This window comes from Aphis gossypii, chromosome X, assembly GCF_020184175.1.
Source record: "Aphis gossypii isolate Hap1 chromosome X, ASM2018417v2, whole genome shotgun sequence".
NCBI lineage: Eukaryota > Metazoa > Arthropoda > Insecta > Hemiptera > Aphididae > Aphis > Aphis gossypii.
The window spans coordinates 51,942,128-51,958,471 of record NC_065533.1 but is presented as its reverse complement, the minus strand read 5'-3'; the positions used below and the strand labels follow the sequence as shown (position 1 = coordinate 51,958,471).

Here is a 16,344-nt window from a genome sequence, read left to right as displayed (position 1 = left end):
AAATACAGCAACCACTAACAATAGTCTACGAAAATTCTTACAAAGCGTGGGTTAGGTTGGGTCTCTCTCTTTATACCTATAGGTACATATATACATTACTTTCACATGTTTCTATAACGATTTCGAATAGTCCGTTTTTAACATTGTACATTTATACTGCCAAATAATTTATACCCTGTAGTAGTTATCTGTACATAATATTTTATAATATATATACATACGTACGCATATATTTGGACATAGTGGACATGGAACAATATGGAGAGAGGGAAATAGAGAGAGACAGAGAGTGAGTGAGAAAGAAAGAGAGAACTTAGCAGTAAAACATTTTTGATTAAAGGCTATAGCATAACATTATATACTATACGATATTGTTATATTTTTTAGATTCTGAACGAAGTTTATACGATTTTACATTGATGTGTGTTTTTTTTGTTTTTTGTTTTTGTGTACAGCATAACTAGTCGAAATAATGCTCCAATTTCAAACAATGGGGGTGGTTTCCGATGTAAAAGGAATATCCTTGGTGCATTATAGAGGTAAAAAGTTAACATTTTCCAACAGTTTTCAAAAAAATCGAGAAAAACAAAAAAAAAATGACGGAAAAACGGCAATTTTTACGCAAAACCAGTTTTCCACCAAATCGATTTTTTTTTATGGTTGTAATTCAAAAACTAATCACTGAAAATACTTGAAATTTTCACCAAATGTTAATGTCAATGGTATCCGTATATAGTTAAATTTTCAAAAAATTTTGACTTTTTTTGAGTTATTTATAGACCACTGAAATTTTCGATTTTTTTGAGAATTTTTTTAAAGTGTCGATAAAAAATTTTTGGATGACCAAAAAGTTTTGAAAATTTAATACAAGGTTCCTTATGAGTTGTTTTTAATGTAGCTAAAAAAAATTAAAAATCGTTAGTCACAATTTTTTTTTATAAGCGTTTTTAGTTCAAATTTTTACGAAATCTGTCGAAAACGCGAAAATTTGCAAGTAATTTTGAAGTTGAAAAATCATAAAATTTTTTTCTTTTATAACTAAGTTTTGAAAATTTGGTACAAGGTTCTCCATAAATTTTTCTTCAAATGTCTGTAAAAAAAACTCTACCGGATTCAGACAAAAAATTTTTATGAGTGTTTGAAATTTAAATTTTTACAAAACCGCGTTAAATAACAGTTTAGCCTCAAACGATTTTTGATATTTGTTATTATTCAAAAAGTATAAGTCGTAGATACTTGAAAATTTTACCAGTTATTAAGATTCGCGTTTTCTTTACGTGATTTAATTTTAAAAATATTTTGACTTTTTTTGAGCTATTTATAGACAACTGAAATTTTCAATTTTTCTGAAAATTGTTTTTTTATGTGTCGATAAAATCTTTTTGGCCCTATCAAAATACTTGAAAATTTAATCCAAAGTTCCTCATAAGTTATTATTATAGTGATTAAAAAATTATAAGAATACATAGGCACAATTTTTTTTTTATTAGCATTTGAAGTTCAAATATTGACAAAAATTCGTCAAAACTATGAATACTTGCAAATTATTTTGTAGGTATATTTCATAAAAATTTTTGTATAAGTAGCTAAGAGTTGAAAATTTAATACAAGGTTTTTCATAAGTTTAGCTTACAATTATTATAAAAGAACTTAAATTTTGTTGTATTCAGGCCATTAAAACATAAACCACCTTTTTCACCAACCACTAGAAATTATATCCTATAGGCTGACAAATCATCTTCGTTCAGAATCGTTTTTCGTATACAATGATAACTATCATTGGATTCAAATTTAACACTCCTATAATACATAATAATGATCCATACGGCACCTAATGTACAGCAGAGCGGTACTCACTTGCCCGCTTTTTTATATAACAGCTATTGAGCTATACCATAATAATTATACTATTCTATACTTAATTATCTTTTTATTTTCAAAACTATTATTTATAACAATTATTTGACATTTTTCACCAAATTGTTTATAATAATATTGTGTCATTATTTTATTAATTAACTTAAAAACAATAATTGTGATTTTTAGATAAAAAAACATTTTTGGAGTTTTTTTTCATGACTTTTTTTACCCATATGTCGGTTTTTACCGTGACGTTTTTTCCTTGATTCCAGTCATCAATCATCATAACATGATGTAAATCGATATCCGACAGTGCAATCCGCCTGCTTAACTTCCTGACGTCGATAGTCTAATGTTGTATTGCAGGATAAGTTAAAGTCGAATAACATGTGAACATTCAAGTAAAGTTGTCAGTCATCGTTAGGAAAAATCGATTTAAACATAAATTAAACCCACCAAGTAAGCAATCCCACTGCGTCGGATCGCGGACATAAGCGAGTAGTAAGTGATATCAAAATGTTGCGTAAACTCAAGCTTCAAATAGTATATAATACCTACATGGACATTATCAATCTATTATCTTATAAAATGTTGGTACTTATCGTATACAGTTATACATGTAGTAAACCCACAGATATATAAAACAACATAATATTATAATAATTGTATATATTTGTGAGTAATCCCAAAATGCATTATTACATCAAATATAATTTTACTTATTTAATATCATATTTAAACTTTAAAGTAGTATAGGATTAATTATACTAATTATAGAATCTATATAATTCATCATAACATTTATTTTATAAAATATAAACAATAAAATAAAGGTATTATTAAACAATAAGACATGGTGTACGTATACATTCTAAAAGTACGGAAATCCTAGGTCAAAGGTTGAAACACTTGAAACAACAAATAGTTTTTTTTTTCAGCGATTAGCTACCACGTCACCATTCGACATCAATAGGAACCGTATTAATATGGATAGAACCTAGTAATAAACAAAAGGAAGTCTATAAGTGCTAGACTCTTATTATTAGAGTGCTATATTCACCCATATTGTAAGTTCTAATGCTAGTCCTGGCCTTCGTTTCAGCCACATCGCCGCCAGTAATACTTATCCTCTCTCAGTAATAGTTATTTTTAAATAGAAGTTAGCTATAATTATTTGTTTTATTATTTAAAGTAATAAATTATTAATTAAAGGTAGAACGATTTACGGACGTCGCGTCACCGACCGACCAACACACACACACACACACACACACACACACACACACACACACACACACACTCACGCGCGTTATTTTTGTTTTTATTTTTCTGTAATATTTATATTTTATCTCTGTTTGGTGAAATAATCATAATATTTTGTCATTGTGAGTTATATAATAATACATGTTAATTACGCGACTACGCGGTATATCGTCCGTATAATATTATTATTTAGTGTCCAGTTCGTTTTCGTAGTGTTGACGCGGAACACATTCTCTCTAGTACGCGCTAATCGCCGTTTTTATATTATACATAATTAATTGTATTTTGTGTGCGCAAATCTCAAATGTAGTTATACATCGTATTGCGTGTTTGCTAATCGCCACATTTTTTATCATTCAATTTTATTGTGTGTGTGCTAATCTCCATTAAATTTTACATTATATTCCATATCGTGTTATTATTTTTATATTTTTGTGAATTTTTGCGTATTGTGTGTCAGCTTTATTTTTAATACAGGCTTTAGGAGACCAACTGGCCAGTCTTCACTTCACAAATTGTGAGTGTTAATAATTATCTCTATTACTTTTACCTTTATTATTATTGGTTGCGCCGAACCGGAAATTCAAATTATTATATTTTACTTGTTGTGCCAAAAGGGCCGTAATTTATTATTATTTTATTATATTATATGAATATTGTATTGTATTGAGCATTTAATAAAATATGTATGTTAGTATTTAAAACTAGGTTAATAAAACAACCATAAGTAATAAGTGAAATTTCTAAACAAGTTAAATAAAACATGTAAGTAGGTTAAGAAAACAATTAGGTATGTAACAAGATAATACTATATAATAATTAGTATAATCATATTTTGTAAGCATATTGTAACTAGTCATCAGTAACATTACTATAATTAATATATAAGTAAAGTCCTAGAATGTAATGTCCAAAAGGAAGAGTAGCATTATTAGGTACCAAATATTTACAATATTTTGGTTGTTCATTAGTTGATATTAGTTAAATGTTTAATGCACCGTTTAATTTAAAAAATAATTCATCTTCGTAATATCTAATAACAGTATTCCAGTGGCTATTTTTGTGTGTACTACGACTACTACGACACATTTTGTGCACTACGAAAAATAAAAATGTGCACCACCTTTATACCTTAAAGTACTATATTACATTCTGCAACCATTCCTTGGACGAATTGATAGTAACTATAAGCTCAAATTTAAATATGTGCACTACGGAAAATCAAAAAACATAGCCAGGTACTGCAGTATTCCCCATGATGATATCGTCGTCAGTAAGTACCTACCTATACTTTTACGAATATAATCGTTAGTAGTGTTTTTTCGTCCGTGTTATAGACACTATAGGTGTTTGTACTTTGTATTAAACAAAATATGTTTGAAATAAAATAAATTAGGTACTGGCTAAAGAGGCAATTTATTGATTTTATTTAACAATTATACGTACAACAAAAACATAAGATATGTGTCTGATGAAACAAAATGGAGGTGCAATTACAAATATTGCAATTCGTTAAATAATACTCACATTATACTTCAAGCTTTCCAATCCCAAATCAAGTACTAGAAAGACAAAAAATAAGTAATTGTTTACACTATTACACAAAGTAACGGATGGAAAATATTCTTGATATACCGGGTAAATATCTAAATAAAATAATTTTTTTAAATACCTAGCTGTTCGATCGTGAATGGTAGGCAAAGATAAGGATTATAAATTAGAACGTCTTATAAGTTCCCAAAATAAAACACCGTAAATATGGCGAATGACGGGCCGTAAAAGCGTCGCTAAACGCTTATGGCGTTAAATTCTTTTATGTTACTTATTTACGTTTTATGACTATTCTTAAATAATAATGGACATTATATTCCATTTGTCTTTTAAAAAAACAAGTGATTTTTTAATAGTTTTAAATAAGTTTGTGAAAAAATTTTAGAATTAAATATAATTATAAAGTACCTACTTAAGTTCAACGGAAATAGTTGTTGATTATAATTTATGAATTAACAATAATGCACGGAAAGACATATATGGCTGAATTTTTATTTAGTGGGATGTCGATTTCATCTGTGAAAATCATGGTGGAGGGAAATTCAAAACTTTGGACTGTGTGTTGAATAATATAAAAGTATATCGGGAATAAGTAAATTACTTCGACTAGGTATGTTTCGGATTTTTATTTTTATCTCCCAAAAAAGTTTCCAATGTATTTGCATTTACTTTAAAAGCAAACATTTTTTGCAGCACCAGAGTAATTAAGTTTTTAGATTATCATCTTATTAACAATTATATAAATAATAATATAGCTTTTTTTGCTTATTTGTGAGGTGATTTAAGTACAATCTTAAACCAAACTAAACTTAAACAAATATTTGTGAATCGTTCCATAGTTATCTAAAAAATTTATTTGACAAAAATCACCCGAATATCCATATTTTTAGTAAAGTTCATAACGAATTTCAAACCCAAACTTTTGTAAAACTTAACAGTATATTTCAACCAATTAAACTAAAAAATTTAAAATAAAAAAAAATATATGGCAGGTATTAGAGAACGTTATAAATATTTACCTATAAATTATAATAATGGATGTGTATATTAGACTTAATATATATATATAAATTGTCTCTATCATATAATTTCACAGTTATAAAAATATTATAATACAACATATTTTATGATAATTACGATTATGCAGGGCCGAATCTATCATATTTTTACGCAAGGTAAAGTATTAAATAGCGCCTTCTCATAATTTAGATGAGTAAGGACTGCGTCCGAATTGGTTTCCGATAAACACTTCCGAAAAAGGCGAAATACAATCTTATAATATAATTTAATATTAATAAAACACATTTCCCTTATTTATAAATACGGGTGTATAGAATGATAAAAGTGAAAAAATCGGTGAGGGATATCTCGTCGTTACTTATTAAACGGTACGGAATTCAGTAATCCACTGTAATAACCGCAGAGTGTATGTATAGTGACTGAATTTGCGTTTTTAAAGAAGTCCAAATTAAAACATAATTTGTAACATTGTGGAGTACAGAGAAACTAAAAAATTTTAAATCTAAAAATAAGGAAATATATATAAAAAAAAACAGAAATGGACAAATATAAAAAATAATAAAATAAATAGATTAGCTTATAAAAAATTGTTGTTATCCACGATCATGGCGTGAGTTAAGTAAAAAACTAAATAATAAAGAAAAAATAATAACTGTACGAAGCAGGAATTGTCCATTTAAACTGTGTAAAATACAGAAAAATTTGTTATACTAATTTGTTTTATTAGATCTTTAAGCACTATATAAAGATGTGATATCACGAATAAATGCCCAAGTATATTGAATTTAAGTTAACTTATTTTGTTTCAATAATTTATTTACTTGGCGAGGAATTATTATTTATTTCTTAAAAGCAACAAAGTGTAATGAACAGAATTGAAAATAATTAAATAGCGAAAGATTATTAAAAATTAAAATATAACTTATTATTATTACTAATATTTAAATACTATTCTAAATAATTCCTCGCCAAGTAAATAAATTATTGAAACAAAATAAGTTTACTTAAATTCAATATATTTGGCATTTATTCGTGATATCACGTTTTTGTAGTGCTTTAAGGTCTAATATTTTTTTTTTTTTTTACTTAATTGCGCCTCGTAGTCGAAATACACTGCAACTAGTTTGGGCTACACCAATTGAAAAGCGCCGCCGCCATCTCAATTTATTTGCCAACGACTAAACCAGTTACCTACTCTAAATTGTGTAAAATACAAACTTTAAAATAAATTTTTTTTAACACAGATATTATCCAAAATAATTTTACAAAAAGTTTATAAAAATTAAATTTGAATGTTTTTTAGATAATTTTATCCTTTTAATATAAAATGTCGATACTAAATCAATAACTTATTAGTTATTGTTACATCCGAAGAAAAATTAATTCATCAGTATTTTTAATCGATTTTTAACATCGAGGATCGTCTAATTAACGTAATTTGTAGTTTCTAGGTAGGTATGCTATTGACAATACAATGTATTCCAATAAATAGGGACAATAAAAATGTTTGTTACTGATACACACAAATATGAAATAATCCGTATGGGAAAAATAAGTATTCATTGCCAAAGTCAAATGAAAATTGTAATTTGTATTATGATACTCATTATATAATGAATAAACTGTTAATATATCCATTTATTTAGTAATTTGGAGCCCCCCCCAACCTAGACTTCCGGGGAAAATGCCATGGTTTCACCCCCCTAGATCCGGCTGTAGTGATCGCTGTGCAGGACACTGCGACTTCGTACAAATTAATTATTTAAACGACGTAGCACGTTCTGTGGTTGAGCTTGAGTTGTGGTGAGAAAGGTAGGTGTTGAAAATTAAAACACTTGTTGTTTTAATTGAAATAAAGTAAATGTTTATTAAGTTAAACAACATAAAACATTAAATAATAATATAAAACATAAGTAAAATAGCTTGCTGCTATGTAAAAGTTACAAGTACTGGGAATGACCGTAAACTCGCGGCGATGTGGCTGTGACAAAGTCCACGACGAGCAATAGTCTTACATTGGAGTTAACTACCTTCTAATTACTTCTAAATACTCTACTCGTATTTATATGAGTTCTCAATGACGTACAGGGGACTAGTAGTCTATTTTAGAGTGATATGATGATTTACATAATCATCATTAAATAATTATATAACCATTATATAATGATATCATCATAATAATATCCTATAATTATATAATTATTACTTAATCGACAGAAAAACTATGTTTTTCTGATCTCTGGCCTATTGCTTATAATGCAGGTGTATTAATACATATTTCCCATAGTTTAATAATCTATCCCAATTAAATATAATGTAATCTAATATAGTATAACACCATGCAGGTGCATTGGGTTTACTACACGGCCTAGGGATATGCATTATGATTATTTGACATAAGTCCAATGCTCGAATTGGGAATATAAAAGAAGGGGACTGCCAGACGTATTTTTTATTTTATTTTTAAATACAAAATATAATTATTTAAATAAATACATTCCATAGCTCTACATAGGAATGGCTCTCTTCAATTTTTTGTCACTTAGGACCGTTAACTTCATCAGCACATCGTTTGTCCTTCCGTATCCATGATACAACATAAGGCTCAAGTTCAAAAATGTGCACTAGTGACCCTACACAATTAATCAGCATAAGAGAAGAAATACTTTTTAGGTTCAAAGGATTTTTTTTTGTAAATACTAGTAAATCATGGTTTTGCAGAGCTTTTTCGATTTGGATGCCATTTAATAAATATTTTAATACAATAATGTATGAAACACGTGTCATTAACCAACGTTTATTATTTTGTAAATGGTTTAGTGGTTCAGTCATATATCTTGTAAATTTATAATACTGATTAGCTCGATCGAAAAAAAAAGAAATATTATAATTACTATTTATACTAATCACATATACAACAATCGATTAAAACCAACCATGAAATTATGACAATGGTTCTTAACCTTTTTCGAATGACGGAACACTTAACATTTTATGAGGTTTTTGCGGAACATATAGCCGTAAAATAAAACAGTAATTATATTAATTTTTTAATTGTTTAATGTATTAAACAATAAATGTATAGCATAAAACAGTTTGCAAATATGTTAGTAAAACGTCTTACTTATATCATTGCGTTTTGTTTTTAATGACAAAATGTTAAGAGAATGAAAATAGAAATACTAAATAAAAATTTTTTCACTGATTTTAAAATTTTGTCGGAACACTTATATTAAGTCCACGGAACACCGGTTAAGAACCACCGCATTATGAGGATACCTATAACCGTATACCTAATATAAATAATTATTTAATTATAATTATTATAAGATATTATGTACTATATATAGTATTCATATAATATATATGTTCTGTTAAAGTGTTAACAATGTTACCGATCATCAGATAACATTGCTTCTTAATTTTTTTCTCATATTATTACTTATTAGCAGTTGCTGTAAACCTGTATTATAATAATAATCTTATACCTATTTTTTAATTTTTATCAAATTTTTACAATGATTTGTTCAAACAATTATTATTTTATATTTTATTATTTCGAATTTATATTGTTAGGCGAGTAATTTTATATTTTCAACTAACTTTTTATTTTAAAGTTTTATTTTTTTTTTTTTTTTTTTGTATATTTTATTTAAGTTGTAAGTTTTTTATTGTGGAAGATAATTATTGTGAAAATTATGATTTATATAAAAAAAAAAGAACTACCAAAGAGAATGTGACGGGCTCTGTTTGTATAACAGTCAATATAGTATTATAAAAATATTTAAATCCACTGACCGTTATTTTAAATTGAAGCTTAAGACAAATTAAGACAAATTGTTGAATAAGTACCAGAGAATCAAATTCTTCAGTTTATGATTAAGATTAAAATAATTATTCATAGTATTCTAGTACTGGGTTGTTACTCAATTTTTTTTTTTTTTAAACACAAAAAATGTGAGAATAATGATAAATAATGAGTACCTACTTACATAAAAACCCTATAGGCTATAATAATTAATTAGAAGATAAGTATTTATAATATATTTACCCTGATGCGGGTTTTCAAATTGATTTTCCATATCCCTATAAAGTATTAACAATTTTGTTTTTTCTTCATTCCATTTTGTACTGGAAATTTCTATTTCTGTATTTCCTACGTTTTGTGAATCTTGAATAACATAATTATAAATGATATGAATTTTTTTCTAGAATTTGTTTTAAAATTTAACTTAAAAATGTAAATTAATTAGATACAATTACAAAGTTCTTGACTATTTCCACTATATTACTTAATTAATTTCTAAATAATAAACATCAACTGGCTTTTAACATAAAATAATATAATAAATCAACTAACCTTCTATCTGGTTGAATATTTTTTGTTTTTTGTGAACTTTAGCATTTGTTATAAGTGTGTTAGATATATCATTATCAATACTAAAATATAATAATTTGTATGTAGATTATTTATAAAATAACAAAATATTTAATATCATAGGTAAGTTATTTTATTTTAAAATTACCATATTTCTGAATTGGTTCTTCTTTTTGGAAGATTTTTACAAACATGTATTTCGGTACTGAAACAAACATCAAAGCAATCATTACATACCTAAATAATTAATAAAACAACATTCTGTGGTATTCTATTCTATTACTTAGTTTAATTTTTGTATTGTAATTACAGAAACGTTAATTGTAGTTTCATCCACTAGCTGCTCCATCATTAATCATGCATTAAGCATTCATTGCTTCTTCAATAAAAAAAATTAACTCTTTCAATATTTTTCTTGGCAAATAACAAATAACTCAAGGTTAAAAAATAAAACTAGTTTACATAATAAACATTCTATTTTAAACCTAATACGTACTAATATACATGATATTTTAAAATACCAATACAAACAATCTAAATTTAAATATAAAATATAATAATAGTAAGATTTCCCTCCAAATTATAAATGATACGGGCGTACCGGCGCACCGTAAGCCACGTACCGACATCAAATCCCGATACGAATAGATACGTATCGCAGGTGTAACTTTTTAACGTATCGTAACACTCGAATACTTGAACACTCGAGTCCGTTCCCGGAACGTATCGGAACGTATCGATACGTATTATTTTCTTCCTTGAAAATCTTGAATAGGTAATTTTGAAAGGTGATTTACTTGTCCATGAAAAATAAAATTTAAAAAATCAGTTGTCCATAATGGGGATTTTCAAACTACGATAATCATACTGCATAATTATATGCATAAACTTTTAGCTCGCTAAGAGCAATACTATTTGTGGCCCTTGAATAAAAAAGTTTGGAGACCTTTGATCTATAATAATGGTCGACGTAATCACTAAACGCATCCTCATTTTCTGATATATCCTAACATAGTAACACTTGTCCTTACGTTTAATGCAAGGTGTATGGATAAGGAATCGTCACTCTAGACCTCTATGCATACACACTTTTAGTATGTTTATAGACAATTTTTTAGCTCGTAAATTATAGGTATAATTATTAATTTTTTTAGAATAGGAAATTTAAAAATGATTAATGACAGTATTTAATAATATTAATATTTGTCTTTGAAAAAAAAAGTATTTAAATACATGCATACAAATAATTTAGAAGATGTAAGTCATTATGGTCATTTACAATATAAAATTTTGAATTTTATTCCTTAAATCATAGTATATTTTCAATTTTCTGTACGTACAAAAGTGTTCATTTATCAGCCTCCATAGGACATATAGCGCTTCCGGTGAACCCGCGGGTGGTCTTTCTATGGAAAAATTTTCAATTAAGATTTCTAACAGGTAACGACACCTTATCAATACACCTTGCATTTTGTTTAATGTTAAAAAACACGTTTTCGGAAAGCACTTAAACTGGTAGGTACAATATTTTTAAATATTTTTCTTTAATTAATGAGTAAAAGCTATTAAATGTATAAAATTGTTTGCGATTTACGTATTTGCATATGAGAAACTACTTACCTATAACAAATCAAGTAAGTAGGAAACTATACTAACACTAACATAATATTTTTACATTTTTACAGGAATAGTAGCCATTCCCGAAAATAAAATGAATTTCTTGCGCAAGTTTTTTGGAGGAAAGAAAAAAGAAAAAAAGAAACCACTAAGCGAATTAGATTTGTTGCAAAAATGTCGATCCACAGAACAGTTTTTGATAGCAAGACGTGAAATTCTGGACAAGAATATAAAAAAGGAGTTGGCTACAATTAAAGCAAATATCAAGATTAATAGACAAGGTAGATACTAATTAGAGTGCTAATAACTAGAAATACATAATACTTATTTTTTAATGCATGATGCGTTTTTGTTGCAGTTGCATTGAATGCATTAAAACGTAAAAAGATTTATGAAAATCAGCTATCCCAGATTGATGAAATTTTATTGACTGTTATAAGACAAAATATGTTGGCCTTAACATATGTCACCACACAAACACAATTTCTGTGAAATCAGCTTTAGACTGTTAAAACTATCAGATAAAATATGTAAGTCTGCATATTATGGTTATTATTTTTTATTAATTTATAGCTTATTTACTTATAAAAATTTAAAATGTGAAAAAATATTTAAATTTATTATAAAAAAAATATTTGTGTGTGCCTATAATAATCAGTGGCGTAACTAGGGGGAGTGATGTAGGTGATAAAATATCACCCCCTAGACATTTTTTTTCATAATATAATGAATTATAATTTGTGAATACTTATAAATGTTTTTTTTTTTTTTACAAATGAAAAATATCTATATCATCTCTTACAGAGTAGTCCTAGTTACGCCACTGATAATAATAATGTTTAGATACCTACTTATTTACTACATTTTTAAATCTAACACAAATAACAAGTTAAACTTAATATGTGTTCAGTAAAATCATTTGTTTATTATTGAAGCATTAGTTTATAAACGGAAAGAACAAAATTATTACCGTAAGGTTTTAATTTAACTTACAGTACTTACAATTATTGATAGGTAGATTGGACTTGAAAGTTTTTCCATCATACTTCATATAGTATTTCATAAAAGCAAAATAGTGTTATGATTTGAACTTATTAATAGTCAATTACCTACCTAGTAAATTGTATTTGCTAAAAACATAAGTTTTTTGTGACAAGAAATTCAATAATATTTAGTAAATCCAATATGTTATTAAAACCTACTATTATTGTATATGTAAATAATAAGGAATATTTTGACTGTAAAATAAATTAATGAATGCTTACATTCGGTTCACATTTATATTTTTATTTTAAAATTATTCTTATTTTTAGCTTGTATTTAATTCATTTAAATTTATTATTTTGTAACTAAATTACTAGGGCTTGGACTTGAATGTTAATGTATTTTAATTTTTGAAAATTTAAAAAAAAATTTAATTCCAATTATTGTATTAAACACTTACACTAGACACAGTATAAAAAATAACAATTAATAATAAATTAATATTTTTTTTTCACAATTTACAAAATATTCTGATTATTCTAAATAAGTTGAATATTCCCTAACCCATGACAACTTTTCCCTACAAACTCAGAATTGAGTTTTACTAAGTTTTAGAATTTTTGGTCAAAGATTTCTGTTTTTAATTGATGAGTCAACTACAGTTTTCTTAAATACATGTATGGCAATAAATCTAACAATTTCTCATAAGGATCCAATATTTATTTTCTTACATTTAGTAGAATTGAATAAACAAATTGCTGAAAATATTGCTAACCTACTTTTAAATTGTATTTTTGATTTTTACTGCATAATTTTAATCTTCAGCAAAACTGAGTGTTCTATGTTAGTGATGGAGCAAGTGTTTTTATAGAAAAAATAATAGTGGCCAAACATTTAAAAGAAAAACATTCATTAATTTATATAATAATTAACCATTTTAAACATTTTTTTTTATAGTTTATGTATTGTATAAAAAATCACTCATTCAGAACTTCATATACATAATTTGACATTTTTTTTTTTTAAAGGTATGACAGTTTTGATGTATAGTAAGTAAGAAGCTTCAAAGCATCACAAATTTCATGGAAAACATTTCATATCATACATTCATACAAGATACAATCATTTATACAACTGAAGCAGTTCAAAAACAACTAAATAAATTAGATTCTTCAAAACTTATGGTTTATTATACTTACTTGTTATGAGTTATATAAAATTACTTTATAATTATATTATAATGTCAAGTTGTATTATCACTTAGTATATACTATTATATTAATAATATATATTATTTAAAAAATAAACTAAAATTTATTAATGTAACGAGTAGTATTGCAATATTTTTACAAATAAAAAAATTAATGGTAAAATAAAAAAAAATTGAAGTAGGTAGAAGAAATAACTCTGACTGTTTTATTAAATTTATAAATTGTAGACACCTTTAATTGTATTTAAAATGTTTATAGAGTATACACTGTAGTAAAAATATCAAGTTTACATAAATGTTTTCAAACTATACTTTAAACTTCTCATACTTATAAAATTAAAAATAAATATTAATATAAAATATTTAAATATTTAATCAAAATAATTTGCTGAAAACAATAAATTTAAATTATATTAAAGTGAAATTATGAGTTGGAATCATGATAATAATAAAATAATGATTTCCATAATAAATGTAAATGAGTAATGAGCCATAAATTATTTTTAATTGCTAAACTGTTAACTGAATTTTTCTTGAACCTCATTTTACAGTCTTCAAGAACCTGTTTTGTTTCAATTGATATCTTAACAATTTTATTTCCTTTATATGTTATTGCCAATATACTAAATCAATTTTAAATCATAGAAGTCCTCAACCAATTTTTAATCTTTCTCAAAAACGAAGAGGACCACTTACTAATGTTCTGTGCTTACATGAAGTTAAGCTTACAGGTATGCTTCGTGCTACCACTTGTAACAAATTATATACCTAAATTAAGATGCAGTTCTAATGTAATGGTTAATAGCAAATATTCGAAATATAATCCAATTTTTGATTTGGAAATTTAAATAATTATCAACAATAATAATTTTAGCATTTAATATATATTTTTTTATTTTAAGTTATGGCTATAATATTAAATGAGTTTTAATAGACCATCAACTATAAAAAGTTATCAATTGATTTTGCTATTTTTTGCCTTCCATCAGAAATCCTAGTTATCATTCTATTAGTTATCGTATTATCAGTAATTATATTATAAACATCATTTTTCAATATTTTAATTTATTAAATTAATTATTACATTTTCTTCATAAACACCAATTGTTGAAATTACTAGAGAATTTTTTAAATGTTGATTTACAACCGGTTTTCTTTTTTTTTTTTTTAATTCTTCATGATTCAAACAACTACAAATTTTTTTTTTTAAAATTATCTAGTGATATCATCCCACAATTGTTTAAAAACTTTTATCAGACCTGTATTCTTGCAATATACATTACATAGTGCATTACACTATTAATTGATGAAGTTGTTTGGCAATGTTAAATCTTTTTTTGGTAAAGTTTAATTTTAGGTCGATAGTTAATAAAATGTAATGAAATATAAATAAATTAAAAGTGAATTGGGTTTTTTTAATTTCTTTTTAAAGAACAACAGCTTCACCAGTATATTTATTTTTTGTTATTATTTATTTATAATTAATTTTAACATTATGGCAGTTTTTATACCTACATGACCATCTATTGTTACTTAGCTCTTAACTGTATAAGTTTATGTAGTTTTAACTCCACATAGAATAAAATATGTACTATGGTTGGATGGTCGAGAAAAATAAATTTATAGCATTTCTAAAAAATGAAAAAAAAAATGTATTGAACTTCTTATATGCTTACAATACTTACACGTGTCTGTGACTATTAAAGTTAACTTATGCACTGAATAATGAAAGTATATAAAGTATTTAGCAATTGGATATATTTCACCAATCTTAATTTGTAGTTCTCAAACTATGCCTGACATCATGCCATCAACACTGTAATATCTTTGTGTAACAATGGGTATATCACTATGTCAGCTATTTCAAATTATTTTCGATCATTTACTTAATAATAATATTCTTTTAACCTTCTGTATCCCTTAACTGAGAGCAATCAATATTCAATACATTTTATAAAACGTTCATATACTTAAAATCCATTTCAATATCTCACACACAAACCCAATTGTTCTTAAGCCTTATCACATATTAATGAATAGGTACTTTCCATATTATGTTTTAATTTCATTTGTTATGATTTTTATAGTTGAATGGAATATAATATTGAGAATTTAATTTTGGATATTCTGGCTTGTATATGATAAATATTATGTATGATATTTATACTAACATTACTGTCAAATTTACAAAATAGTTCACATAGTTCTAAACAACTTTTTTGTTAGAACTTTAGGTCTAAAGTTTTACTGCTTCATTAAAAAGTCTGTAATATGAAAAATGTATATCGTAATTGGATGCCAGTACCTGATTTATTTCATGAGGCTCATGAAAGGATGACTATGACTTCTAATTTTATGGTATTCAATTGACCATAGGTAGCTGATGAATCATCGGATGCTATTTCTGGACTAGTTTATGATGTTTTTATGTTATGACTTGTCAGTTGTCGGTTGAGTCTAA

General features: G+C 25.9%; 1 protein-coding gene across 2 annotated transcripts; it reads left to right on the top strand.

Moving 5' to 3' along the window:
* Positions 1 to 475: 475 nt before the first annotated feature.
* On the top strand, positions 476 to 13,944 carry LOC114127008 (charged multivesicular body protein 4b-like). 2 transcript variants are annotated; one of them, XM_050207424.1, is made up of 4 exons: positions 476 to 539; positions 11,758 to 11,970; positions 12,048 to 12,219; positions 13,702 to 13,944. In XM_050207424.1, the coding sequence occupies exons 1-3, from the start codon at positions 491 to 493 to the stop codon at positions 12,179 to 12,181; spliced, it is 396 nt and encodes a 131-aa protein (XP_050063381.1). In that variant the 5' UTR covers positions 476 to 490; the 3' UTR covers positions 12,182 to 12,219; positions 13,702 to 13,944. The 2 variants fall into 2 exon arrangements, with proteins under 2 accessions (XP_050063381.1, XP_050063382.1); XM_050207425.1 differs by lacking the exon at positions 476 to 539 and adding an exon at positions 4,554 to 4,761 and having other exon boundaries at positions 13,702 to 13,941.
* The last annotated feature ends 2,400 nt before the right edge of the window (positions 13,945 to 16,344 follow it).

Coding starts and splice junctions, on each gene's coding strand:
- LOC114127008 (XM_050207424.1), top strand. CDS start 491: ATGGGGGTGGTTTCCGATGTAAAAGGAATATCCTTGGTGCATTATAGA. Junction 540..11,757: donor ATCCTTGGTGCATTATAGAG/GTAAAAAGTTAA, acceptor ACATTTTTACAG/GAATAGTAGCCATTCCCGAA. Junction 11,971..12,047: donor TATCAAGATTAATAGACAAG/GTAGATACTAAT, acceptor TTTTTGTTGCAG/TTGCATTGAATGCATTAAAA.